General features: G+C 46.4%; 1 protein-coding gene across 3 annotated transcripts; it reads right to left on the bottom strand.

Moving 5' to 3' along the window:
- Positions 1-487: 487 nt before the first annotated feature.
- On the bottom strand, positions 488-23,664 carry DNTTIP1 (deoxynucleotidyltransferase terminal interacting protein 1). Of its 3 annotated transcripts, none has more exons than XM_033186560.1 (13): positions 23,383-23,664; positions 22,736-22,806; positions 21,457-21,553; positions 16,794-16,892; positions 12,065-12,133; positions 11,746-11,802; positions 11,146-11,204; positions 9,651-9,699; positions 7,843-7,901; positions 7,680-7,740; positions 2,708-2,779; positions 966-1,021; positions 488-849 (listed from the first exon to the last, which is right to left on the bottom strand). In XM_033186560.1, exons 1-13 carry the CDS (start codon positions 23,485-23,487, stop codon positions 711-713), a joined length of 993 nt encoding a protein of 330 aa, XP_033042451.1. In that variant the 5' UTR covers positions 23,488-23,664; the 3' UTR covers positions 488-710. The 3 variants fall into 3 exon arrangements, with proteins under 3 accessions (XP_033042451.1, XP_033042452.1, XP_033042453.1); XM_033186561.1 differs by having other exon boundaries at positions 9,651-9,696; XM_033186562.1 differs by lacking the exon at positions 23,383-23,664 and adding an exon at positions 23,216-23,310.
- Positions 23,665-24,843: the final 1,179 nt, after the last annotated feature.

The following is a 24,843-nucleotide window of genomic DNA, read 5'->3' as shown; positions in this document are numbered from 1 at the left end:
AAATAAAAAAGGCTGGTGAGGTGGCACGAACCTGTAGTCCCAGCTACTGGAGAGGCTGAGGCGGGAGAATCGCTTGAGCCAGAGGCTGCACTCTAGCCTAGGCAACAGAGCAAGACTGTCTTCAAACAAACCACCCCAATAACACAGGTTCATATCCTGTATATCCTACCTCTCCAATGGGTAGTGTGTGACCTTGGGGCAGGTCCTTTAGTACCTTAACCTGTAAAATGGGAGCAATAAAAGCCAACTCTATTTTTCATATGATCTGTCATCAAACTCCACCACATTCTGCCATGTCCTTAAATTAGCCGGGTAAAGAAACTACAAATGGGGAAAGGGAAGACGGGCAAGGTACACGGTGCTCCCAGCTTGGTCTCATCAAGCCTGGCTCTATACTGTTATGAGGGTTATCTTGTCCTTTTTTCCTACATCCACTTCTAGAGCCCTTGATGTTCTGTCAGTTCCCGCAAGGTACAGGTTCACCATCTGTGTTAATTACAAACTGTTTAATTGTTTCTTATCCCAGTAACTTTACAAATATAGAACCACATGCCAGTCTGGGGGTGCTGTGCAATGAGTCACTACAAACTCGCTCAGGCACAGCTTAATGCCGCTGAGATCCATCTAGGAGCAGTCCCAGCGGTGGCCTCAGCCGTGTGAAGAAGAGGGCTTTGGAGGAGGGCTGCCAAGTGTGGCCAGGGGACCTGGTCTCAGGTCTGTGGAGGTGCTTCAACAGCACGATGTTCATTCTCTGTCCGTAGTGTCTCCATATACTTTCTCATCTTCTCCACCATCCAGGAGGGTAGGACAAAGGATTTCAATTCTTCTAGCTTCAGATCCAGGCATCCTCTGGAACAGACATTGAAGAGGGAAGTTGGGGGAAGTGAGGACATAGGCCCTGCCTCATTCTAGGGCCTACTTTGAGGCAGGGAGAGGAGAAGGGGCAGGAGACCCACTGGTTTTACCTGTAGTCATCACTGGCCGCAAGGTCCCGGATGTCCTCCTCGATGAGGAGGTAGGCCTGAGGCAGGAGCAAGGGAGAGGGATCATTGCCATTCATTTCACTCCAACTCAGTAATACTTCATTAAACATCTGCTTAATGTAAGGCCTGCTACTAGGTGGAAGAGGGGGGATGCGGTTTACAATTTAGTAGGGAAGAGTAAGTGAGGAGAGATGGGAATGGTGCCTTGAGACAATCTTTTACTAAAGTAGATGCTTTATGGATGGGAGAGTAGGGACTAGTGACTTATTTATAGCCTCCTCTTTTAAAAAAGGACCCATTTCTCTCTTGAATGATGTGGTGAAAAGTAAAAATAAAAAAAAGAAAATAAAGAAAAAAAAAAAGGGATCCACCATTACTCCTATACCTTTTGGTTAAGATCAAGTGTACAAAAGGACCCAAGGTGGGTTATAACAAAATGGCAAGAAAGCCAGCAAAATATACATGGAAATAGGAAATCAGGAAGAGGAAACCATGTGCTTCCTCTGAGGACAAAGGTAACTTGGTTTTGAATTTGTGGCAAAGTGGAAAACATGATAAACTGCCCTGCTGTCTAGTAATTGGCCTGTATTGTACTGGGGCCTGTAGAAATGCTTTGTCACAATGCCTTGGTCTACAGTGGGTGAGGGCCCTTTTGTGAACTTAACATATAGGAAGAGTTGTTCATCACATTAGAACGTCTTCTGTGGGAGACTTTTTAATGTTAGGGTCAGGAATAATTGTGTATCCCTTGAGTAATTTGTCTACATCTTATGGGCACTATGAACCGTAACAGATCAGGTGTCCATGAGCGGGGCCTAGAGCTGAATTTGCCAGCATCTGTAGAAGTGCACAGGTCTTCCAGGTCAGCAATATAAAAAACACCTTTTTTTTTTTTTAAAGAACTAGTTTTACTGGTGGCTTAATTTTAGGTCCTGCCCCCACCCCCTACCATCTATTTCTTGTTTATGTTACGTTGTATTTTATGTACATGGAGCTTAAATCTTTTTTGAAGTAAAGCATAGGCACAGAGTAGTACAATAAAATAAAAGGTAGCTTTCACTGCCAGCAAGGAGATGGCATATCAGTTTGTAAGACACTTAGATTCTAAAAGGAGCAGTACCTGTGGTGGGAGTGAGTGAGTCCTCAGGTGGGGGACATTGTGTGTGATGGACAAAGCCCTCAACACTAGTTTTTGAACACATGCAATGATGATTTTCCTAAGGTTGCTGTTTCATATGATCTGAGAACTCTTTAAGTAGAGGTAAATCTGGAAGGGGCTGCCAGGTGTGCAAACACATTTCACTGCTAACTCCTACTGCCAAGGGTTGCGGCCTCGAGTACTGGTTTGAGAAAAGATTGTATAGCTGTATCTGGTGGAAGAGTGATCAATGAGTGAACTCTATCAATGGGTGCAGTAGTGGGGAAAAGTAGTATTGTGTGTCTTATACCTGCTATTCCCATGGACAGGTAATATCCAAATATGTGATCTTGGAGGCATGAGGAGAAAGTGTGAGGGGGCGGAAGGGAGATCTAGGGGATAGGGAAGGGAACCTGAAGATTATAATTTGCTCTTCAGCATGAAGAAATGGGCCTATAAGTCTCTCTTCTCACACACTGGTCAGGCTTTGGGAGTCAGATTTGGAGGTAAGCTGTCACCTACAGCCAAAATCCTGGTTTCCAGGTGGGGTGGGTCACTGGCAGTGGCACAAATGAATACTGCTTACCATCTTGCCCCCTGTTGCCCGCATGTGATGCTGCTCAGCCAGCCAGTGCTTGTCCTGGGGGTCAGCTGCATACTGTAAGGGATGAAGTTATAAGAGAATCAGCCTCAGGTAAGGGGCTCTTCTCATTTGGTCCCAGATCATACTCTTGGCCCTTGAGCAGCTCTTACCAAAAGTTCTTGTCTCCTAGCATGGTGGACTTAGAGGGCTCACTAATCTCTTCAGAGAAAGCTGAGCCAAACCCAGAGGGCAGACGATGGGACCCAATTCCCAGACTTAGTATACTCTCAATCCTCACTCCCTTCTCAAAACAAAGCACCCTGGGCAACTGGTGGGACTGATAACTATTATTTTAGAGCTTCCTCTTTTTTTTTTTTTTTTTTTTGAGACGGAGTTTCGCTCTGTAGCCCAGGCTGGAGTGCAGTGGCCGGATCTCAGCTCACTGCAGGCTCCGCCTCCCGGGTTTAGGCCATTCTCCTGCCTCAGCCTCCCAAGTAGCTGGGACTACAGGCGCCCGCCACCTCGCCCGGCTAGTTTTTTGTATTTTTTTAGTAAAGACGGGGTTTCACCAGGTTAGCCAGGATGGTCTCGATCTCCTGACCTCACGATCCGCCCGTCTCGGCCTCCCAAAGTGCTGGGATTACAGGCTTGAGCCACCGCGCCCGGCCTTGAGCTTCCTCTTTTAAAAAATGAACTGAGGTGGCTTATAACGCCTGTAATTATTATAGTGACCATAATAAAACAAAAATCAGGACACCTCATGTACTGTCAGATGCATAATAGCATCATGGTTAAGAATTCAGTTTTGGAGTTACAAATAAGGTTTGTTTGTTTATTTATTGAGACGGAGTTTCACTCTTGTTGCCCAGGCTGGAGTGCAATGGAATGATCTCGGTTCACCACAACCTCCGCCTCCCGGGTTCAAGCGATTCTCCTGCCTCAGCCTCCCAAGTAGCTGAGACAACAGGCATGCGCCACCACACCTGGCTAATTTTGTATTTTTAGTAGAGACGGGGTTTCTCTATGTTGTTCAGGCTAGTCTTGAACTCCCAACCTCAGGTTATCGGCCTGCCTTGGCCTCCCAAAGTGTTGGGATTACAGGTGTGAGCCACTGCGCCTGGTTGTTTATTTATTTATTAAGACGGAGTCTCACTCTGTCATTCAGGCTAGAGTGCAGTGGTGTAATCTTGGCTCAATACAACCTCCGCCTCCTGGGTTCAAGCTATTCTTCTGCTTCAGCCTCCTGAGTAGCTGGGATTATAGGCATGCACCACCACACCCAGCTGACTTTTGTATTTTTAGTAGAGATGGGGTTTCACCATGTTGGCCAGGCTGGTCTCGAACTCCTGGTCTCAATTAATCCACCCGCCTCAGCCTTCCAAACTGTTGGGATTATAGGCATGAGCTACCGTGCTCAGCCCAAATAAGACTTAAATTCTGGTTTCTAGGTTGGGTGCCTAGAAACCAGAATTTAAGCGCCTTAAAAAATAAAAAATTCGAGGAGTGAAGGGACACTGATTTTTTTCTTTTTTTTGAGACAGACTATTGCTCTGTCACCCAGGTTGGAGTGCAGTGGCGTGATCTCGACTCACTGCAACCTCTGCTTCGTGGGTATAGGCAATTCTCCTGCCTCAGCCTCCCGAGTAGAGTAGCTAGGAACTACAGGAGTACACCACCATGCCTGGCTAATTTTTGTACTTTTAGTAGAGATGTGGTTTTGCCATGTTGGCCAGGCTGGTCTTGAACTCCTGACCTCAGGTGACCCGCCTGCCTTGGGCTCCCAAAGTGCTGGGATTACAGGCATGAGTCACTGCACCTGGCCAAGAAACTGTGTTTTGCTCTCTATTACCTCCTGTGTATTGTCTGAATCTTTTTACAACAGGAGTGGGTTTATATATTATTTCTATAATCAAAACATTTAAAAAAGGAAAGAATTTGAATAACGGCTTCTGAAGGACAGAAAAATGGGCAAAAGATATAATAGGCAGCTTACAGAAGAAATACAAATAGATTCTAAACGACTGAAAAGATACTTATAATCACTAATAGAGAATTGTAAAGTTGGGCCAGGTGCAACTTTGTACCTGTAATCCCAGCACTTTGGGAGGCTGAGGCTGTGGATCATGAGGTCAGGAGTTTGAGACCAGCCTGGCTAACACGGTGAAAACTCGTTTCTACTAAAAATATAAAAATTAGCTGGGTGTGGTGGCGGGTGCCTGTAATCCCAGCTACTCGGGAGGCTGAGTCAGAAGAATTGCTTGAACCTGGGAGACGGAGGTTGCAGTGCACCGAGATCGTGCCACAGCACTCCGGCCTGGGTGACAGAGGGAGACTCTGTCCCATTAAAAAAAAAAAAAAAAAAATTGTAAAGTGAAACAACAAAAAATTTTCCCTCCAGTTATTGGACTGGAAAGATTAAAATGAGAGGTAATAACCACTGGTAATTAGACTGTGGATTTGGAGTTTATTACAAATGGTGGATTTTAGAATTGGTAACTATGATAATAATGGTTAACATTTATTGAGCCCTTACTATGTGCCAGGCATTATGCTGAGTGCTTTACTACACTCTCTGTTAGTTAACCTTAAAGGTTGGTCTAGGGCTGGGCACAGTGGCTCACGCCTGTAATGCAGCACTTTGGGAGGCCGAGGAGGGTGGATCATGAGGTCAGGAGTTTGAGACCAGCCTGGCCAACATGGTGAAACCCCATCTCTACTAAAAATACAAAAATTAGCCGGGTGTGGTGGTGGGTACCTGTAATCTCAGCTACTTGGGAGGCTGAGGCAGAGAACTCCTTAAATCTGGGAGGTGGAGGTTGCAGTGAGCTGAGATCACACCACTGCACTCCAGCCTATGTGACACAGCAAGACTCTGTTTCAGAAAAAAAAAAAAAAAAAAAGGGTTGGTCTATCACTATTCTCATTTTATACAGGACAAAAACAGACTCAGAAATGTGGATCAATTCCCAGACTTGAGCTAGTTAAGAAAAAGAAAAAAGAAATATGGAGCCATTTGTTCAAGTTCATGCAGCTAGTAAAGTAATGGAACCAGGCCTGAAGCCATACTTTTAACCACACTGAAGTGGGAATTCGAAGTAGGTCCAAGGGTGTATTGATTTTGGGGATGATACAAACAAAGCTTCTTGGAGGAGGTGGATCTTAAAGAATAGTCAGGCAGATAAGGGTCGGAGAGGAAGGCCACCCAGGTAATGGGAATAGCAAGAGTGATGACATTAAGAGAGGAAAACAAAGAAAGAGCCACTGGGAAAATGGTTTAGGTGAGGTGACTCGAGGATGTCAGACTGGAGAAGAAGTGTGAGCAGGTATGCCTTTCAAAGAACTTGAAAACTTGGCACAAAATGTGGCAGAGAAAGCCCGTGATTCTGGGACCCCACAGGGTCTGTGCAGTGCTGGCAAGGGGTGCCAAGTCTTACATACAGGTGCAAAAAACCATGCGTGGAACACACATGCACTGCTATTCTTCTAATCTACTTTGATGCTCCTGTGACCGATAAAATACAAAATCATTTAAGAGGGTGAGTGAGGGCCGGGCGCGGTGGCTCAAGCCTGTAATCCCAGCACTTTGGGAGGCCGAGACGGGCGGATCATGAGGTCAGGAGATTGAGACCATCCAGGCTAACACGGTGAAACCCCGTCTCTACTAAAAAATACAAAAAAACTAGCCGGGCAAGGTGGCGGGCGCCTGTAGTCCCAGCTACTTGGGAGGCTGAGGCAGGAGAATGGCAGGAACACAGGAGGCGGAGCTTGCAGTGAGCTGAGATCCGGCCACTGCGCTCCAGCCTGGGCGACAGAGCCAGACTCTGTCTCCAAAAAAAAAAAAAAAAAAAGAGGGTGAGTTTATGATTTCCTCCATTATTCCCTCAAACAGTGGGGACCAAAACATAGCTGCTCTCACGAGAGGAGAACCCTCTTTGAAAAGGCATAGGAGCCTGCCTCACTCCAAACTCTATTTTTCTTTTTTTGAGATGGAGTTTTGCTCTTCTCGTCCAGGCTAGAGTGCCATGCCGCGATCTTGGCTCACCGCAACCTCTGCCTCCTGGGTTCAAGCAATTCTCCTGCCTCAGCCTCCCAGATAGCTGGGATAATAGGCACGCACCACCATGCCCAGCTAATTTTTGTATTTTTAGTAGAGACGGGGTTTTTCCATGTTTGTCAGGCTGGTATCGAATTCCTGACTTCAGGTAATCTGCCTGTCTTGGCCTCCCAAAAGTGCTGGGATTACAGGTGTGAGCCACTGTGCCTGGCCCCAGAGTTATTTTAAAATGCAAATGTGAGGGCAGCGCAATCTTGGCTCACTACAACCTCTGCCTCCTGGGTTCAAGTGATTCTCCTGCCTCAGCCTCCCAAGTAGCTAGAATTACAGGCATGAACCACCATGCCCAGCTAATTTTGTATTTTTAGTAGAGACAAGGTTTCTCCATGTTGGTCAGGCTGGTCTCGAACTCCTGACTTCAGCTGATCCTCCCGCCTTGGCCTCCCAAAGTGCTGGGATTACAGGCGTGAGCTCACGCGCCTGGCCCAAACTCTGATTTACAGACAACCAAATATGTTAGTGGTTAAGAGCTGAGGCTTTGGTGAGGACAGACCTGGATTTGAATCCTGACTCACCACTTCTAGCTGAATAACTGTGGTCAAGTCACTCAGCCTTTCTCAACCTCTGATTGTTTCAAATTTGTGAAATAAAGATGGCAATACTTATTTTTTAAGAAAATATAAGTGTAGTATTTAAAACTGTGTTTGGCACCCAATAAACCTGCAGGCAAAGTAGCTGTTATTACTGAGGCACAGAGGTGCCGAGTAAATCATGAAAGGTAAAGGTAAATGGCAGAGGTGCAACTAGAACCCAGATGTCCCGACTCCAAGATCAGTGTTTGTTCTAAGCTTCTCTGTGCTGAGTGGAGTTCCCAGTCTACTCCCAATGCAACGGCCTGCTTTCCTCTCAGCACTCACCTACCTTAAAGAGGTGTGGGTGCTTGATGTAGATTCTTCCTCTGGTGCCCCCCATCCCCAGCGCCCTGAAAAGTAAAAGCCAAGTGGTAAAGATTCCAGAAAAGTGTAGTCCTACTAGTGAACTCCTGAGTTGTTTCCTCCATCAGTGCCAAAGCTCTTAAACTCACTTGTTGGCTCGAGATCCCAACACAAAGGTGGTAGATTCATTCAGGCGAGCTGGGTCCCACTGTGCAAAAAACAGAGAAGCTGGTGAGGGTGAAGTTTAATCTGGTGGGTAGGACAGAAATACTCCTCCCCCTGCCTTTTTCTAACCCTTACCCTTGTCTATTATTTAATCAACCGTTTACCCAAGACACTGAGTACTCACAATATAACAGGCCCTGTCTGTGCTAGATACTGGGGATAAAGAGGTGAATAAGATAGTCTCTGTTTTCTAGGATGCCACTGACATATGTACAGATAATTACATCATTATGCGATGAGGCAGACACAGGTGAGTGCAGGGTCTGAGGGCTGCTGAGGGGAGGGTACAGCCAGGAAGGCTTCCTTAGAGAGGCATTTCCCAAGTTAATTCTGAAAGGGTGAGCACAAGTTGGGGTAAAGCGGGTGAGGAACAAGGGCATTCCAGACAGGGGGCAGCATGCGCAAAGACAGGTGAGAGGCTGCCTGGCATGCTGGAGAAACTACTAGTAATTCTGTGCTGCTAACAGAGTACAAATTAGGGAGTGGCAACGGATGGGGCTGGAGAGAGAAACAAAGAGGAGTAGGAGGTCCTAGGAGGTTATGTTCAGGGGACTGCATTTTATTTCTTCTGTAGGCAATGGGGAATCACTGAAGGTCTCTAAACAGGGAGTGAGAGTCAGATTTACTTTAAAGATAGCTTAGTCTTCTAGCAATGTGGATAACGGATTTGAAGGAGCAAGACTACAGGCAGGGAGAGCAGTTTGGAGGCCGCTGTGATAAAGCAGTTGGAAAGATGCTAAGGGCCTGAGCTACGGCAGCAGTAAGGATGAAGAGAAGGAAATAGGAACTGCAATATATTTAAGAAGGAGAATTGTCCAGGACTTCACTGGATGTAGGAAGCTGAGGAAGAGGAGGAGGCAAAGATGATTAAGATAAAGAATGTAAAGAAGGGCTGTGAGGAAAGATTCTGATTTCATGTTTGGATATGCTGAGTCTGAAATGCCTATGGAACTTCCAGCAGAGTGGTCAATCAGATAGTAGGATATGTAAGTTTTAAAGTAGAAAGAGAGGCATGGGATGCACAAAGAGGTATGGGAGTTTTAGAACATGGTGGTCCCTGAAACCATAAGAGTATATGATTTAGATTATCCAGAGAGTTACTTTAGATGGAGAAGTGGGCCAAGGAGAGAATTCTGGGGAACATCCATTTATATAAGTCACTGCTGAGGAAGAACTCAGGAGAGAAAGGGAGGCAACAGAGGCTAATGGTTGAGAGCACAGAGTCTGGTGTCAGGGGGTCTTGGGTTTGAGACTTGGCTCGATCACTTACGAGTTATGTGACTTTGGGCAAGTCTTAAGTGCATTAAGTGTATAAGACAACTGAATAAAGTAATTTATGCCCACAGGGAAGTTGGCAGAAAAGGAAACCCCGCATTTATAGAATAGTTCACAGAACCGATCTCATAAGTTTGTTATAAAGATTAAATGAGATAGTCTACACAAAAGATTTAGGGCATTGCCTGTTACATACTAAGTATTGAATCAGTATTAGTGACCACTAGCTCCTACAAGGAGAAGGCTTTAGCAAAGACTCTTTGTTTTGCCTCTACCTCCAATTCCTACACAGGATCCTCTCTGAGGCCAGTGTGGCTGGAGGTGGAGAGGGGGAAGATGGTTCTGGAATGGTGGGCATACATCCTTCGCCCCCTGCCCCTTTCCCCCATGGTGGGTCCCAGAGATAGTGGTACTATCTCCTGGGATAGTGGTCTCTGCCACGCTCATATAATCATACCTTAGGGCCTTCCCGGCGAATTGGTTCACAGGATTTTGCTTTCCATCTGCTTGGAAGGAAAGAATAAAGGTGAATTCTCCAAGGTGAGACCTAGAACTGAATACCGGCTTGCTGGTGGTGGTAGGAGTTCCTCACACACTCTCACTTTAGCCTGGGTATCCTCCTTCGTGGTGACACATTAGAGGAGGAACAAACAGAAAAAAAGCACTGGACTAGAAGCCATTCTAGCACTAGCTCTGCTCTTACATAGTGGCATGAGCAACTCCAAGAACCTCTAAGTGGCAGTTTTCTCATCTGTCAAAAGAGACAAAAACAGCAACTGCCCTACCTATCTTGTGTTTGTGAGGAATAAAACTGCTTCGTGTAGGAGATACATCTAAGGTATGACAGTTAATACTATCCCATCTACTAAGCCAGTTGTTTCAAACTAACCCCATGCCCCTGACCCAGACCAGTGTGGCTTTATTTGAATTAAATACCGGGCTTCCATGTAACGTTTTGTTTAAAAAAGATTCTGCTGCTTCAGAATTTTTTTAAAAGTGGGGCTGGGGGGTGGGTTGAGGGGGGAAGGAAGGATGAATAGGCAGAGCACAGAAGATTTTTAGGGCACTGAAAGCACTCAGTGTGATACTAGAATGGTGGATGCCTGTCACTATGCATTTCGCTAAGTTCAGGTACAACACCAAGAGTGAACCCTCATGGAAACTATGCACTCTGAGGATCAAGACGAGTCAAAGTAGGCTCATCAAATGTAACAAATGTACCACTCTGGTGCCTGATGTTGATAATGGGGGAGGCTGTGCATGCGCAGGGGCAGGGAATACATAGGATAAGTCTGTACCTTCCTCTCAATTTTGCTGTGAACCTAAAACTGCCCTAAAAAAAAAAAAAATTAAGTCTAAAAAAAAAAAAAAAAATATATATATATATATATATATGAAAATGACCAACTTGGAGGTAATGGTAACTATATGACATTAGGCAAGTAATTCTCTGAGTCTGTTCTTTATCTGAAAAATTAGGCCGGGCGCAGTGGCTCACGCCTGTAATCCCAGCTCTCAGGGAGGCAGAGGCAGGAGGATAGCTCGAGCCCAGGAGTTCGAGACCTGCCTGGGTAATATAGCGAGACCCCGTTCTCCACAAAAAGGAAAAAAAAAAAAAGAAAAATTAATACCTTATTTAGAGGGTGGCTATAAAGATTAAAAGGTAAAGTATGTAACGTATTTAGACCAGTCATAAGCATTCAATATATACTAACAATGACAAACCTCTGGTGTTCAATCAAGCTGAGCCAAACTGTTCAGGGGGTAAAACAATTTCCTCCTCACTACTCTCCTTCCTCACCCCTCAAACCAGGGTAACCCCCCTCCCTCCACGATGACTTAAGCTAATGGATCTGATTTTGACAGGCACAGAACCCTGGCCTCTTTTCCTTCAGGGCCCCTCTCTCCGTCTGCTCCCCTATGCTATCACCACATTGTTGGTTCCTACTCACACCATGCCGGCGGCTGCCCGGTCGCTTGACAGGATGTGTCCAGGAGGCCGTCCTTTCCTCTGCCACAAAAAACAGCTGTCAGAGGTCTGACCCTGTGGTCACGCCCTATTGGCAGGTCCGGGGTCACTTGGTAGAGATGGTTTTCCAAAGAGATCCAATGACATTTGATGGGGACAGGGAGAAAAACTGCCTCTCATGCCTAGGAAGGCTCAAAAGGGCTTTGAGGAAGCCCAGTACCTCATGGAGTGAAGAGCCTTTTTTGAGAGACAGGGTCTTACTCTGTTACTCAGCCTGGAGTGCAATGGCATGGTCATAACTCGCCACAGCCTTGAACTCCTGGGCTCAAGTGATCCTCCCACTGCAGCCTCTCATGTAGCTAGGACAACAGAAACGTGTCAGCATGCCAGGCTAATTTTTTTTTTTTTTTTTAATTGTAGAGACAGGGTCTCACTATGTTACCCAGACTGGTCTCAAAACTCCTGAGCTCAAGTGATCCTCCCGGCTTGGCCTCCCAAAGTGTTGGGATTACAGGTGTGAGCTACCACAACTGGCCTGACGAGCCTTTTTTCAGCCAGAATACAAAACAAGGAAATGGTTTACCTTTTTAGGAAGGGGACTTCCTCGATGGGCACATTCTTCTTCTGCCTGTCGGCCACGCTAAAAGAAAAGCAAAGGGAGTCAGTGGAAGGCCAGTGCGTGGGAGCTGCAGGTCCTCTGGAGTTGCAGAAGGCATAGCCCTGGACTATTGCTCTCCAGCCCCGCTCTGACCCAGGCCAAAGAAGCCCATCCAGCATGATGCTGTTTGGACCTGGTCCTACAAATGGAAGGTACATGAAACCTCCCGGGGCCCACATATTTCATTTACCTCCCAGCCTGAAGGACCTCCCCCTCCAATACCCCAGAACACAGTGACTCTGACCTTTATTCCTGGAAGCTCATGGGTCAATCTGGGTATTACTTTTTCTCCATCTGAAAATAGCAGTTTAGCCTGAAGGGAAAAAGACCAGTGTTACCAGTCACTATTTTGATGGGTAAGCACACCCCACCTACTTCCTTTTTTTTTTTAATTTTTGGAGACAGAGTCTCACTCTGTTGCCCAGGCTGGAGTGCAGCAGCATCATCTTGGCTCACTGCAACCTCTGTCTCCTAGGTTCAAGTGATTCTAATGCCTCAGCCTCCAAAGTAGCTGGAACTACAGGGGTGTGCCACCATACCCAGCTAATTTTTTATTTTTAGAAGAGATGGGATTTCACCCCGTTGGACAGGCTGGTCTCGAACTCTTGACCTCAGGTGATCCACCTGCCTTGGCCTCCCAAAGTGCTGTGATTACAGGCATGAGCCATCGCGCCCGGCCACATATGTATATATTTATATGCATAGAAATAAATACCTATTTTTTAAAAAAACTTGAATTATCATAGCTGAAAAAATTTAAAAATGTAAAAAAGCAAAATAAGAAAAACCTGGAATCTCATTACATAAACTACTTTTAATATTTCAATGTAAATTCTTTCTTGCTTTTCCCATGTAAATACATACTGTATGTTTTTTCAAACTAAATACATTAGCATAACACATATTCCTCAGTCAGCTGCTGTTCTTCTTTTTTCTTTTTTGAGATGGAGTGTTGCTCTGTCGCCCAGGCTGGAGTGCAGTGGTGCGATCTTGGCTCACTGCAATCTCTACCTCCCAGGTTCAACCAATTCTCCTGCCTCAGCCTCTGGGGTAGCTGGGAGTAAATTACAGGCATGCCACCACACCCAGCTAATTTTTTTCTTTTTTTGTATTTTTAGTAGAGATGGGGTTTTATCACGTTGGCCGGGCTGGTCTCAAACTTCTGACCTTGTGATCTGCCCGCCTCAGCCTCCCAAAGTGCTGGGATTACAGGCGTGAGCCAGTGCGCCTGGCCTGCTGTTTTTCTTTTAACAAATATTGAGTACCTAGGACCTAAGAGCTGTGGACGCAGCAGTAACTAGGACAAGTTCTTGTGGAGCTTATAGTTTGTGGGTGATCTAGATAATAAGCACAGAAACAAACAAGGTAACTGTGGATCATGATAGATGCTGTGTGAAAAAAAGAAAAAAAACCCAGGCAGATGTGACAGAGAACACCAGAAGGGGAGGGTTACTTTGAGGGAATGGCCAGGGAAGGCCTTGCACAGAAGGTGGCCTCTGAGTTGAGATGTGAAGGAGGCTGTAAAAAAAGCTGGGGAGAAGTGTTTCAGCAGCAGGGAGGAGTGCAGAAGCTTGAAGGTGGGAACAACTGGCTCATTTGAGGAAGAAAAGGATGGAACGGGCAGAGGGGAGATGGTGCATGAGCAGGAACCTTGTAGCAGGTGGAGAATTGGGTTCACCCGACCTCTGCCAGAGGCATTTGACAGTGCTGAGGGCTCCCCCTTCTGGAAACACTCTTTTCTACAGGCTCCTGTTGTCACTCCTGTGTTCCTCCTACTTCTCTGGCCACTCTTTATCTTAGCTTTCTTTGCTGGTTTTTCCTCCTCAATCTGGTTCTTTTCCCTCTACCCTCTCTCATTACATATTCTATCTGCTCTCACCTATTCTCACAGCTTCAATTAATATCTATAAACCACAACTCCATAATTCAGCTGTAGACAAAAGGTTATCCTTTGAGCTCTAGACTTATATACCAAATAGTCTGCCCCATGTCTATGCTTGGATGGCTCAAAGCTGCTAATCCATAATTGGATTCATGTTCTTCTCCAAACTTTGTCCCTTTTCAGCGAAGGGTGAACAAGTCTCATACGTTTGTGTGGTAATCTAATTCACACCTGTCTGCTTAAGTAGGCTGTTAAGTTCTATTAGACCAGGAAGCTTGTTTGTTCATTTATCATTTGTTTGTTCCTTCATTAATTCAATAATTCAGCAAACTCTGTACACATACTAACAGTCATATTCCAGGGCTGGGAATACAGTGGTGAACAAGATTAGGCCTCAACTTTTTTTTTTTTTTTTTGAGATGGAGTCTCACTCTGTCGCCCAGGCTGGAGTGCAGTGGCACGATCTCGACTCACTGCAACCTCCACCTCCCGGGTTCACGCCATTCTCCTGCCTCAGCCTCCTGAGTAGCTGGGACTACAGGCGCCCACCACAATGCCTGGCTAACTTTTTGTATTTTTGGTAGAGATGGGGTTTCACCATGTTAGCCAGGATGGTCTCGATCTCCTGACCTCGTGATCTGCCCTCCTCGGCCTCCCAAAGTGTTGGGATTACAGATGTGAGCCACCGCGCCCGGCCAGGCCTCAACTCTTGTAAAGCTCAAGATTTTAGCAGAGGTAGGAGTGCGAGAGGAAGACCTCTCTGATATTTAAACTAAGATCTGAAGGAAAGAAGGAGCCAGCTTTATAGAGTTAAGGGTAGAGCACTCCAGGTACTAATAATAGCAAATGAAATGGCCCGAGCTTGTGCTGGAGGAGCAGAAAGGAGTTCAGAATGGCCAGAGGATAGTCAATAAAAGAGAGGTGAGATGAAATGAAGTTAAAGAAGCAGGCAGAAGCTGGTCCAGGGTGAGCTCTGTCGGTCATGGTAAGGCATTAAGACTTTATTCTCCCTGCAACAGGAAAGTCACTGAAGGGTTTTTAAAACGGGGAGTGACATGATCTAATTCATCTTTACAGAGATAAGTCTGGCTGCTGTGAGAAGAGCGGATTGGAACTGGGTAACGGTGAATGTAGCTCTGGACTGAGATATAACTCCGTAAATTATGAACAGCTGAATTGGCTTCCAAGCCACAGGACTAGATGAAAACAGCTATGAAAACAGTGAGTCATGAAAGAGAAAGGGTTTGAGGACTGAACTTGGGAAGGCACCAACAGTTAGAGGCAGGGGGTGAGGGAGAAGAGTAGGCAATGAAGTTGGAGCAAAGTCAAGGCACTCGAGCCAACAGAGGAGTGTTCCAAGAAACACGAAATGATCCACTGTGACAAATGTCACTGAGAAGCTGAGTAAGTTGAGGACAGTCAGGGACCAGAGGGTTTGACAACACGGAGGTTACTAGTGACCCTGACAAGAGGGGTTCCAGTGAAGTAGTGGGGACTGGGGAACTGAAGCAAAAACAAAGTGAACAGAATGAATGGGATGTGAGAAAGTGAGCCGGCAACTGTTGGTGACCTTTCCTGATGTCTCCCTATAAAAGGGTGATGGCAACAATTCCTACTAATAACAGCAGCTGACACATGTAAACAGGTTCTCTATCTTGGGAACAGTCACTTATAGACCTGATGTCATGCCTCCTGACCACACCAGAGAGGCAGGGAGGCAGCAGGGTACTCATCCCCATGATACCAAATGGGGCCATGATAACTTGATCCACCAAGTACCTGCAGAGGTGAGACCGATCTTAGCTATTCTTTTCTTTTTTTTTTTTTGAGACGGAGCCTCGCTCTGTTGCCCAGGCTGGAGTGCAGTGGCCGGATCTCAGCTCACTGCAAGCTCCGCCCCCCGGGTTTACGCCATTCTCCTGTCTCAGCCTCCCGAGTAGCTGGGACTACAGGCGCCCGCCACCTCGCCCGGCTAGATTTTTGTATTTTTTTTAGTAGAGACGGGGTTTCACTGTGTTAGCCAGGATGGTCTCGATCTCCTGACCTCGTGATCCGCCCGTCTCAGCCTCCCAAAGTGCTGGGATTACAGGCTTGAGCCACCGTGCCCGGCCGATCTTAGCTATTCTAATTATTGTGTGTCTTAAGCCATTTCTTTTTTTTTTTGCTTTGCTTTTAAAAAATCTTTTCTAGCTCTATTGATGTATAATTGATAAACAGAAATGGTATATATTCAAGGTGTACAATGTGGTGAACTGACATACATATACACAGTGAAATGATTACCACAGTGAAATCAATCAACACATCCACCGTTACCATTTTGCGTGTGTGGACACTTAAGATCTATGGTCTTAGCAAATTTGAAGTAAACAATAGAGACAAACTATAGTCATCATGCTCTACGTCAGATTGCCCAGAACTTGTTTGTCTTATAACTAAAAGTTTGTACCCTTTGATTAACATCCCCCTACTTCTCCCCTCCAGCTACTGCTACTCTACTCTCTGCTTCTATGAGTTTGCTAAGCCACAATTTCATCTATAAAATAGTAATTAAAAGATACCTTCTGTACATGGTTTCTTCTGAGACATAAAAGAAAGAATGCATTTATCCTGGTACCCGACATACAGCAGCTACTTCCCTTCCCTGTAAGCAGCAGCCTCAACCTATCCAGATATGTGGCTTGTTGGGCATTCCCCAAAATACCACTCATGGTAAGATCACATTTCTTTTTTTCTGAGACAGAGTCTTGCTCTGTCACCCAGGCTGCAGTGTAGTGGTGCCATCTCGGCTCACTGCAACTTCCGTCTCCCGGGTTCAAGCAATTCTTGTGCCTATGGCTCCCAAGCAGCTAGGATTATAGGCGAGCGCCAGCATACCCAGCTAATTTTCGTATTGTTTGTAGAGATGGGGTTTCGCCATGTTGCCTAAGCTGGTCTCAAACTCCTGGCCTTGAGTGATCTGCCCACCGTGGCCTCCCAAAATGCTGGGATTACACGTGTGAGCCACCACGCCCAGCTTAAGATCACATTTCTTATCAGAGGCTCGAGAGCTAAAACTTGTGCCTGCATCTCTTGTCCCCCTTGGTCTCACCTGCTCCAGGCAGCTCCGACAGGCTTCCTGGATCAGCTGCTCTGTGTCCACCTCTTCCCCAACATTGTCTCGCACGTTCAGTGCTGCCTTCTGGAAGAACTAGGGGAGCACAACAGAGGACAAGGTCAGAGTCCTGTTAATGGGCATCAACCTGAAGGAAACTGAATACAAAACAAGCTTTTATCCTCATACAGAAAGGAAAAGTGATTATGAGCAAGGTTGGGATCGGCCAGATTTAGATTTACATTTCAGGCTCGACCTCCTCCCTTTATTCCCCCTCTGAAGGATATAATCCTGGAGGTGCCCAAAAGATTGACGTATAAATAGTGCAAAACATCAAAGAATAACCCAAATGTCTAAGTGTAGCTTAAATAAATGATGGCATATCCACACCATGAAATGCTAGGCAAATATTAAAAAATCACAGTAAAGATGATGTAAGAGAATATAGTTTTGACAGGTAAAGGTATTCATGATATACCTCAAAGTGAAGGAAGGAGGCTGTAAAATAGTTTGGTATAGTGTGAGCTTATTTATGTAACACAGCACAAGCAAACACAGAGACAAAAGAATTCTAGGGATATACACTGAAGTAACAGGTGATATTGTGGGTGACTGTTTTCTTCTCTTGGCTTATCTATATCTTTTTGATATTTATAATATACATATGTTACTTCTTTAGAAGGAAAAAAGAATGCCTGTGTCTGAAGTGAAAAGGCCAGGGTAGGCCAGAAAATATATTAAGATAGCAGAAAGTCCTAATTGAATTCTGACTGTCCAGTCTAAAAGAAACATCTGTGGAATGGAGAGGAGTGAGACTTGACAAGGGCCCCAGGATGCCAGCAACCCCAATCGACTGTGAAAAGGGAAGGGAGAAGGTTTCTCTGCTGGGTACGGGGAGAGTTTGAGCCTGAATACATGAGAAGATAGGCGATGAGGTCCCAAACACACCCGGGAGGCACTTGTGAATGTCCTCATAAAAATAGTCATCTCTAGAAAATGCCTAGTCAAGTAATGCCTAGAAAAACTGTCAGTTATCTTTGGGGTATAGGAAAATTCTGGAACCTGAACCCAGTACTTCTATTGTGAGAGACAATTATGGGAAGGTACTGCCATTTCATATTTAGCAAAGTTAAATGCCTCTGTTGTTAACATCAAACCAACAAGAGTGTGAATGGACTCGATTAGAAACCTCAAGAGTTTTAAGAGGAAGTCTTCAGGCCAGATTAAATGATCAGATGAGTTTAATTTAAAACAAAAACGTAAAAACTGGAGATGAATACTGGTATTCAATATCAACCAACTGAAAGCCAGTTAAAATAGTTTAGGTACTTTACAACCAGCCTGTGAGGTAGGCAGTGTAAAGGACACACGGTGAGTGTAAGCTATCTCTGGATCTGAGAATGAAATCAGGTCATGAATGAGGCATTCTCAAGCACTGTTGTATAACCTTTCTAGAGAGCAATTTTCTTGACGGAAAAATAGATTTTCGCTTTTACCCACCAATTCCATCTCTGGGAATTTATCTCACAGAAATACTCTCACATGTAAACAAAGATGTACATTCACAGTGTTCATTATAGTATTGTCTGTAATAGAGAAAAATGAAAACAATCTGAATATTCTAGGGGCTAGCTTATGGAAGTTGGTCCATCAAATAGATTACTCTGTTGCCATTACAAAGGAATCGGGGGGAACTATTATGTACTGACTTAGAGACATGACCAAAATATGTCAAATAGGCCAGGTGCAGTGGCTCATGCCTGTAATCCCAGCACTTTGAGAGGCCAAGGCGCGAGGATCACTTTAGGTCAGGAGTTTGAGACCAGCCTGGCCAACATGGTGAAACCTTGTCTCTACTAAAAATACAAAAAAATTAGCCGGGTGTGGTGGTGCACACTTATAATCCCAGCTACTTGGGAGGCTGAAGCAGGATGATCACTTGAAGCTTGGAGGTGGGGGTTGCAGTGGGCCAAGACTGTGCCACTGTACTCCAGCCTGGCTGACAGAGGTAGAATCCATCTCAAAACAAAACAAAAGTATGCCAAGTAAAATAAATCAAGTTGCAGAACAGTTGTGTGTACAATGATTTTTTTTTTTAATGCATATGCACACGCACATACCACAAATAAAGCTGGGAGACTATATAGTCAATGTTAACAATTTGGTATCTCTGGGAGGTGAGTTTTAGTGACTTCTGGCTATATTGTTAAAAATATCTGTACTGGCCAGGCGCGGTGGCTCATGCCTATAATCCCAGCACCTTGGGAAGCTGAGGCAGGAGGATCACCTGAGGTCGCGAGTTTGAGACCAGCCTGACCAACATGGAGAAACCCCATCTCTACTAAAAGTTCAAAAGTAGCTGGGTGTGGTGTTGCATGCCTGTAATCCCAGCTACTTGGGAGGCTGATGCAGGAGAATTGCTTTAACCTGGGAGGCGGAGGTTGCAGTGAGCTGAGATTGCGCCACTGCACTCCAGCCTGGGCAACAAGAGTAAAACTCTGCACCCCCCGCCAAAAAAAAAAAAAAGGTCGGGTATGGTGGCTTGCACCTGTAATCCCAGCACTTTGGGAGGCCAAGGCAGATGGAACACTGGAGGCCAGGAGTTCAAGACCAGCCTGGCCAATATAGCGAAACCCTGTCTCTACTGAAAACACAAAAATCAGCCAGGCATGGTGGTGCACACTTGTAATCCTAGCTACTCAGATGGCTGAGGTGCAGGAATTGCTTGAACCTCAGAGGTGGAGGTTGCAGTGAGCCAAGATCATACCACTGCACTCCACCCTGGGTGACAGAGCAAGACTCTGTCTCAAAAAAAGAAAAAAAAAAAAAAAAATCATCTGTCCTATTACTCGCCTGGCTCATTTTCCTCTAGTCACACTGGCCTATTTATTACTTTGATGTGCCAAGCACACTCCTGTCTCAGAGCCTCTACCATTTCCTCTGCGACTGGACTGCTTCTTCCCCATGTATCTGCATGGTTTGCTTTTTCCTCACTTATTCAGGTCTCCACTCAAATGTCCTCTATCAAAGGCTTTCCTAGCCGCAATCTATAAAACAGCAACCCTACTCTCTGCTGGTTACTCTCTTTCCACTGTCTTCTTTCTCTAACACAGCACGTATTTGTTTACAGAGAGCACATGTTCTGTTTACTGCTACATCCCCAGTGACTAGAATAGTGCCTGGTAGTATGGTAGTCATTCAATAAATACTTTTTATTTTGAGAGGGAGTTTTGCTCTTGTTGCCCAGGCTGGAGTACAATGGTGCAATCTCAGCTCACTGCAACCTCTGCCTCCCAGGTTGAAGTGATTCTCATGTCTCAGCATCCCAAGTAGCTGGGATTACAGGTATGCGCCACCACGCCTGACTAATTTTTTGTATTTAGTAGAGATGGGGTTTGAGCATGTTGTGTCAGGCTGGTCTCGAACTCCTGACCTCAGGTGATCCACCTGCCTTGGCCTCCCAAAGTGTTGGGATTACAGGTGTGAGCCACAGCACCCAGTAAATAAATACTTCTTACATAAATGAATAAATGTAAGAGGAGGAGATTTAGGAAGAAAAACAAAGAGTTCAGTTCTGAACATACTGAGTTTAAAGCATCCTCTTTTGGTACATTTAGGTAAAGTCATGTGGAAATTTATTTATAGGCCAGGGAAAAAACCTGTAAATAATAATAATAATGGTAACTTTATTTATTTATCTACATATGTTTTTCGAGAAAGGCCCTCACTGTCACTCAGGCTGGAGTGTAGTGGCATGATCATAGCTCACTACAAACCCAAACTCCTGGGCTCAAGTGATCCTCTCGCCTGAGCCTTCTGAGTAGCTGGGACTACAGGCATGCACTACCATGCCTGGCTAATAAAATTTTTTTTTTTTTTAAGTAGAGATGAGGTCCCACTATGTTGCCCAGGCTGGTCTCAAACTCCTGGCCTCAAGTGATCCTGCCTCGGCCTCCCAAAGTGCTGGGGTTGCAGGTGTGAGCCACTGTGCATGGCCCCAATAATGGTGATATTATTAAACAACTAATAAAAGTACTTACTGGACACTTGTTATGTCCCAAGTGCAGTGCTCAGCATAGTACATTTAAGTCATTTCATTCTTACAAGAGGTCAGCAAAAAACAAAAAAAAAAAATACGTGACAGTGAGTGACAAGGGCGGATTAAAAAAAAAAAAAGATATCTGAATTACCCTCAAGAAAGGGATAAAATTATTGGGGGATTAAAAATTTGAAAGCTGGCCGGGCACGTTGGCTCACACCTATAATCTCAGCACTTTGGGAGGCCAAGGTGGGTGGGCAGATCACTTGAGGTCAGGAGTTTGAGACCAGCCTGGTCAACAGTGAAACCCCGTCTCTATTAAAAATACAAAAATTCGCCATGCGTGGTGGTGGACGCCTGTAATCCTGGCTACTAGGGAGGCTGAGGCACGAGAATCGTTGGAACCTGGGAAGTGGAGGTTGCACTGAATCGATATCATGCCACTGCACTCCAGCCTGGGTGACAGACTGAGACTCTGTCTCAAAAACACAAAACAAACAAACAACAAAAAAGGAAAACTTTAGATAGCTGTGTGTAGGAAAGAGACAGACTGGTGATGCAAGGAAGGACTGGGCTCCTCATGAGTCTTTCCCGTTATTTTTTATCCTGTGTCCCTCTCACCTTCATGTACTTGTTGAAGACAGTCTGGATCTCCTCATTGATGCTAGGCTGCAGGACAGCTCGGAGGAGATCCATAGAGATGGCAGGATCTGTGAAACTGTATTCAGGAGGGAGACAGGGTGAGGGGGCATGTCGGAAACATATTCTTTCTCAGCCTGCCCAGTCAATTATGGACATAGAATTCTTTAACAATACTAGACAACTTTTACTGAAAACTAGCTACATGCTTAGATTTTGTTCAAATCACAGAGGCATGACTTTATTTCATTCTCATAATAACTCTATGAAGTGGGTATTATTTTCAAAGTTTTTTTTTTTTTTTTTTTGGACGGAGTCTCACTCTGTTGCCCAGGCTGTAGTGCAGTGGTGTGGTTTTGGCTCACTGCAACCTCCGCCTCCTGTGTTCAAGCAATTTTCCTGCCTCAGCCTCCTGAGTAGCTGGGATTACAGGTGTGCACCACCATGCCCAGCTAATTTTTGTATTTTTAGTAGAGACCGGGTTTCTCCATTTTGGTCAGGCTGGTCTCAAACTCCCAACCTCAGGTGATCTGCCCGCCTCAGACCCCCAAAGTGCTGGGACTACAGGTGTGAGCCACCGCGCCCGGGCATTTTTTTGTATTTTTAGTAGAGACGGGGTTTCTCCATGTTGGTCAGGCTGTTCTCAAAGTCCTGACCTCAGGTGATCCGCCCACCTCAGACTCCCAAAGTGCTGAGATTACAGGCGTGAGCCACCGCCCCCGGCCCAAAGTGTTTTTATGAAATATAATACTTATTATACAGAAAAGTCTATACACTTTAATGAGTAATTACAGTGAACATCCATTTCATCACTACCAGCATCCCAAAGGCCCACCTTGTGCTCTCTCCCTTCCCTGAGATGGATACTATTAATCCGTCTTTATAGTTGAGAAAACAGGGGCTCATCAGAGGCTGCATGAGAACACAGTTGTCTGACTCCAGAGCCTGTGCTCTTAAACTCCATGCTAACTGACCTCTTAAGAGCCCTCAACCACAGAGCCAGTGAATGTGAGGGGTCTTAGATATTTTTTATTCCCCAACCCATCTCCTGCGCCCTTCCCCACTTCGTACGTGAGTTCAGAGAAGGAAGTGACTTGACTAACTCAAGATCACACAGAGTTACAGTATCGGAGTCTCCTCTTTCTCAGTCCTGTGCTCTTTCTACAGGCTGTAGATCTCCATAGCCTTGTGCACTGCGGATTCCAAAGCTGCCATGCAAGCCAGTGGCTGGGATACAAGTCCCATGCAGGGCCAGCCTTACCTTGTTGTCATCTGTGAGCGGCGGCCCCTCCGCTGCACCTGCCGGTGCTTTATCATTATGTTCCAAGGGTTCTGTGGGGACCAACGGAACAAATGTCACTGCGGCCTGTGACACTGGCATGGGGTGGAGGTGGAGGGTGGCTATGAAGTTAAACCTAAACATTCCTGCTTCTCAGATCCGTCACCATCTCTCCCGCCTTGGGGTATCGGGGGAGGACAACAGTTGGACGGCCCCCCTCCACAAAAAAGGAACTGAAGAAGTTTTCTGCCTTAAAAGTCCCGACCCTGCCTTCTGGCACGGCAGGAGGAAGGGAAGCAGTGTTTACCGAGGGTCAACTCTGTGTCAGGAGATGTCCTGGGCGCTGTACCCGCCTTTATCTTCCCATCCCACAACAACTTTTATGAGACAGGTATTAATCATCTCCATTTTATAGAAGATGATCCTGGGACTCAGGGGGTCGACAGAGCTGGCCCACGTCACCTAACTAGGAGGGCGGCACCAGAATTTGAATCCAGGTCGTCGGGCTGCGAAAACGCCAACCCCCCCACTGCAGCTCCAGCCGCCGTGTTCTCGCCCGCGGGCCAGGGTCCCGGGAGCCCCGAGGCCCTGCCCGGCCCGAGCCCAGACCTCACCGGGGGCGCCCTCACCGTGAGAACCAGCTGTCCCGCTGCGCCCGCATCCCCCAGCTCCAAGCCGCCCCGCTCGGCCCCGCTGGGTCCCCGCGGCTGCTCGGCGTCGCCAGTGGCTCCCATGGCGCCCCCAGCCACCACAACTTCGCCGGACTCTGCCACCAACCGGAAAGTGGCGCCGTGACGTCACTGGAGCGCGCTGCTCGTCCGCCCGGAAGCGCGACGCGGGAGCTGCGGGGTTACCATGGGAACCGAACCGCCTCGCCTCGCCCCGGACAGTTACGCTTAGAGGCCTTGTGGGTGGAGGTCGTTGGAGCTTCCTCTCGGGAGGGCTGCCCCTCGATTGTGGAGTGTGGGTGTTCAGTGGCGGTTCAGTCAAGGAACGTTTCCCGCTGGGCCAAGGCCTGTGGATGACTGCGGGGTAGGAGGAGGGGAGCAGGTTTCTTTTTTTTTTTTTTTTTTTTTTTTTTTGAGACGGAGTCTCGCTCTGTCGCCCAGGCTGGAGTACAGTGGCCGGATCTCAGCTCACTGCAAGCTCCGCCTCCGGATTTACGCCATTCTCCTGCCTCAGCCTCCCGAGTAGCTGGGACTACAGGCGCCCGCCACCTCGCCCGGCCAGTTTTTTTGTATTTTTTAGTAGAGACGGGGTTTCACCGTGTTAGCCAGGATGGTCTCGATCTCCTGACCTCGTGATCCGCCCGTCTCGGCCCCCCAAAGTGCTGGGATTACAGGCTTGAGCCACCGCGCCCGGCCGGGAGCAGGTTTCTGTAGGCTTGGGTTGGGGAGCAGAGGGAAGTGTTTGGTACAGCGACGCCTGCAGTTCAGTGTTTGAAGACTAGATTTTAATATGCTCGGCCAGGGGCGGTGGCTCATGCCTGTAATCCCAGCACTTTGGGAGTCCGAGGCGGGAGGATCACTTGCAATCAGGAGTTCGAGACCAGCCTGGCCAACATGGCGAAACCCCGTCTCTACTAAAAATACACAAATTAGCCGGGCCTGATGTTGGGCGCCTGTAATCCCAGCTACTCAGGAGGCTGAGGCAGGAGAATCTCTTGAACCCAGGAGGTGGAGGTTGCAGTGGGCCAAGATCACGCCACCGCACTCCAGCCTGGGCGACAGAGGGAGACTGTCTAAAAAAAAAAAACCAAAAAAACAAAAAACAGGCATATTAGGCACATGTTAGGTCGTCATCAAATGTTAATTATGCCGAGATTGTGCAGTGAGCCGAGATCGCACCACTGCACTCCAGCCCGGAGGACAGAGGGAGACTCTGTCTCAAAAAAAAAAAAAAAAAAAAAAAAAAAAGCATATTAGGCACATGTTAGGCCATCAACAAATGTTAATTATCTCCATGAGCCAACATCAGTCTTATAACAATAAGGGCAACTTCCTGGCTCCAAACTTTTTCATTCTATTAGGGAGGTTTTTACCTCGTACCTGCCCATAGGACTAAGCAGTGCCAGTGGACACCATTAGGTA

Source organism: Trachypithecus francoisi, unplaced genomic scaffold, assembly GCF_009764315.1.
Source record: "Trachypithecus francoisi isolate TF-2019V2 unplaced genomic scaffold, Tfra_2.0 Lachesis_group21, whole genome shotgun sequence".
Lineage (NCBI taxonomy): Eukaryota > Metazoa > Chordata > Mammalia > Primates > Cercopithecidae > Trachypithecus > Trachypithecus francoisi.
Note: the sequence above shows the minus strand (reverse complement) of the source record. Positions and strands in the feature narration are given on the sequence as shown.

Coding starts and splice junctions, on each gene's coding strand:
- DNTTIP1 (XM_033186560.1), bottom strand. CDS start 23,487: ATGGGAGCCACTGGCGACGCCGAGCAGCCGCGGGGACCCAGCGGGGCC. Junction 7,902..9,650: donor TTCGCCGGGAAGGCCCTAAG/GTATGATTATAT, acceptor TTTTTTGCACAG/TGGGACCCAGCTCGCCTGAA. Junction 850..965: donor GCGGCCAGTGATGACTACAG/GTAAAACCAGTG, acceptor TGTCTGTTCCAG/AGGATGCCTGGATCTGAAGC.